Source organism: Triticum dicoccoides, chromosome 2A (assembly GCF_002162155.2).
Source record: "Triticum dicoccoides isolate Atlit2015 ecotype Zavitan chromosome 2A, WEW_v2.0, whole genome shotgun sequence".
Taxonomy (NCBI): Eukaryota; Viridiplantae; Streptophyta; class Magnoliopsida; order Poales; family Poaceae; genus Triticum; species Triticum dicoccoides.
In genome coordinates this window covers 147,658,314-147,661,892 of record NC_041382.1, presented here as the reverse complement: position 1 = coordinate 147,661,892, position 3,579 = coordinate 147,658,314, and the positions used below count along the sequence as shown (strand labels likewise).

Genomic DNA, 3,579 nt, shown 5'->3' with positions numbered 1-3,579 from the left:
ACTCGGTGTTGAAGCTCTGTTTTTACCTCAAGTCAAATTATGTGTATCCTGCTTATTCCTTCAAAGGGGCCATTTTTTCTGTTGCTAAATTTGTCTACTTTCCTATTCTAGTTCTACATGAAGTGCTAGAATTAGTTTAGTGCTTCTTATTCTAAAAATAAGTTCAACGCTTCTTTAATTCAATGCACTGGTCTGTTCCGCTGTATATTTATATTTAGAAATGTTTCAAAGCTCATGCTCTTCCATTGACTTCCATTCAATGTTGGATTTGATAGTAATGCACTCCCCTAACCTGTCAGACTCACTACATCTGCTGCAGAATGGATCATATATTATTGGAGACAACTGGTTTGGCTGATCCTGCACCACTTGTCTCCATTCTCTGGCTGGACGATCAATTGGAGTCATCAATCAGACTAGATTCTATCATTACGGTTAGTTTAGTTCGCTTTCTATTGTTATGTGATGTCTTTTTGTTGCCACAGTTTCCTATAATTAGTTTGTAATAGGAAGAAAACACATGCTGCAGTGCAGTTTCTCATTTAAGCTTGTCATTCTGCTAATATCTTACAAGTTCAGATAAATGCTTATTTCTCTGGCAATTGCTCTTCGGACCAGAATTTATAACATGAGATCACATTTCACTGTTTCCTGCTCAACATGTTACTGTATATGCTCAGGTTATTGATGCAAAAAACTTCAGGCGGCAAATTGATGAACACACGAACTCTTCCTCATTTCCTGAAGCATTTCACCAAATCGCGTTTGCGGTAATTTACTGTTTTTGGCACCAATCTCTCATTCACACATTCTTTTTGGGGTCTTGCTTCTTGAATCCAAGATTCTTGTATTGATCCCTATGGGCTGATGCAGTTAAAATTTCTCTTGTTCGTGATAATTATCCAAACGAATATAACAGAGTGTCAATTCTTGTGTAACAGGATGTTGTGATATTAAACAAAATTGATTTAGTAAAAGACGATCTCGAGGATTTGGAAAGGCAAATTCATGATGTCAATGCGCTTGTTACAGTGGTGCGGTCTGTGCGGTGCCAGGTTGACTTAAATACAATATTTGATCGACAGGCATATGGTGTGAAGGTAAATAAACTACTGAAGTCTGATTTGGTCACTACCTTTTGGTGCTTCTCCGACTTACTTTGTTTTTCCTCCCCTAGAATTCATCACAACTACAGGAGCTTCTGGAGTACAGTAAATCAGCACCACCTAATAGTCGCCATGATAACAGTATTTCCACTTTGTGCATTTATGAACAGGATCCAGTTTGCTTGGCTAAGGTACTTTATTTCCTTGAATGAGATGTGTCAGTGATGTCTATGTTCTTAGGGTAGCTTTATAACACATTATTGCAAGCAGTTATAAACAACTGAATAGAGTATTTAATTCATTCATCCGTGCACTTAGAATTGGAGTCCGGAAGGACATCTGTTTTACATATTTGCCTTATGCATTTTGCTTTACAGGTGGAATCATGGCTTGAAGATCTTCTTTGGGAGAAGAAATCCAACATGGATATATATCGTTGCAAAGGGATTTTGAATATCCATGATTCAAACCAACTTCATACATTACAGGTTTTTATGACATATTACAAGGCATCTGAAAGAACTACTCTCTCCGTCCCGAATTAGATGACTCAGATTTGTCTAGATACGGATGTATCTAGACAAGTTTTAGTGTTTGATACATCCGTATCTAGACTAATCTAAGTCAACTAATTTGGGACAGAGGTTGTACATGATAAGCTAGAACTGTTGACGAAATTTTCTACCCAGTCCTCTGCAATACAAAGTTACCAAAGTATGCCTTCTTTGTTGAATAGATTGTCATTACTGAAGTCTGTTTTTGCCCTTATGCAGGCAGTGAGGGAAGTCTATGAGGTTGTGCCGGCTCGAGAATGGTCGGAGACACAATCTCGCATGAACAAGATAGTTTTCATAGGTATAATCTTAAAATATGATAGTTGATCATCCATTACTTTCAAGTTACAAGTCCAGTCCTGAATCTTTCCATGCCTATTTTGCTACAGGCCGTGATTTGGATATCAGTATCCTCCAAGATTCATTTAGTCGCTGCAAGCACTAATTCTCTAATGATTTGCATGTCACCTTGTAAGTCATTCACCTATGTCCTCCGTTTTGACGATTCTTGTTCACGTTTTCTGTTTTGGGGAACACCTTGTAAGCGGGTATGTATGGTTTTGCTGTTTGAGGCTTTTGCGCTGCTTATCATCATGAGTTGCTGCTTGCAAACAGGCATGGTGTTTGTACTTCGTTCACATAATCCCGTAATTCTGCCCTATCGGCGTTTAGCATTTTAACTGTGTCCTCTGTGCTCGCAGGCACCTCTGTCACTGAATACTTCATGGACGCTCACACAGCCTGGACTGGGATTAGGTTGTTCTCGTATGGTTCCCCGAAGTTACATTCTGTTGAACGATCTTCAGTAGAGGCGAAGCAGTTTGCAGTGCCGAGACCAAGAGACGACTTCAATTGCTGCTGTGAGGCTATGTGCCATGGGAGCACCTCCCTGATACACTAGAAAGGCATTGTGCTGAGCATTTGTAAATGTTCAGTATAGCGAATGCAACCTTGTTAGGGTTTTGCAGAGGGAAAATGTATCCAATCGTAAGAGGATGTGATCTGAACATGGTGCAGAAAGACCTAAATTGAAATGAACGGAAGATGCCTCTGGAACTTTTTGGTTATTTTTTTGGGGTGATTTTGGTTCTATCCAAGCTGATGGTTGCGTGCATCGGTTGATGCAGACGGGCATCCTGGAGACCTTACTTGAGCCGTAGCTTGCTTCCATGATTCGTCGCCTCTTGTGCTGCTGTCATTTAGTAATTGCTATTTCGAGCTTAATTCTGAGACTAATTACGTCAATTCCGAGCAACTTCGAGCTTACACTAACATGCTGCATGACGCGTAGGTGAACCGAGATAGGATGATAATCCCAGGCTTATAAATTGAATACAACACTATCTTTTTTGGACAAAGAATACAACACTATCTTAGTGTTAGTATTAGTATTTGGGTCGTAGAATACTATACGGTGAACACCATGTGAGTACGGAGAGTTCATTTTTTTATAAAACCATAGAAATTATATGACACAACTATACTACTACAAATATCCTCGAAAATCCATCTTAACTCAAAGCAGACCATTTTCATATTTAATCCATCTTTAACTCAAAGCAAGCCATTTCTGAAACTCATATTTACTACTCCCGCACATGTGGTTCATAGTGAAATCTGTATAAAGACTTATATTTAGGAACAGAAAGAGTACTTCCGTATCAAATGTACTCCCTCCGTCCCATAACCCTACTAGTTTACAGAAATAATCTATGGGGCTTCGGCGCATCTACAACTTCACGATTTCATCCCAGGATCACTAGTGTCCCAGACGGAGAGGAATTTTTTTTCCTGAAAAAAGGAAGAAGAAGGGCAGTGACGAAACAGCCCTTCGGAAGGTCCACAGCGCACAAGAGCTCGGGCTTCCTCTTCTGTTTCCCATTCCGCCTACTCCCCCGCCCACCCGATCTCAGCCGCCG

At 40.0% G+C, this 3,579-nt stretch overlaps 1 protein-coding gene across 1 annotated transcript in view; it reads left to right on the top strand.

Annotated features, from left to right (window-relative positions):
* The window catches only part of LOC119353907 (COBW domain-containing protein 1-like), a 4,174-nt gene extending 1,447 nt beyond the window's left edge, over positions 1–2,727 (top strand). The window contains exons 3-10 of the mRNA XM_037620603.1: positions 320–434; positions 681–770; positions 942–1,100; positions 1,178–1,297; positions 1,484–1,594; positions 1,880–1,961; positions 2,050–2,131; positions 2,362–2,727. Coding sequence (XP_037476500.1) covers positions 320–434; positions 681–770; positions 942–1,100; positions 1,178–1,297; positions 1,484–1,594; positions 1,880–1,961; positions 2,050–2,105 — 733 coding nt within the window. The 3' untranslated portion in view covers positions 2,106–2,131; positions 2,362–2,727. The remainder of the gene's footprint in view (positions 1–319; positions 435–680; positions 771–941; positions 1,101–1,177; positions 1,298–1,483; positions 1,595–1,879; positions 1,962–2,049; positions 2,132–2,361) is intronic.
* The last annotated feature ends 852 nt before the right edge of the window (positions 2,728–3,579 follow it).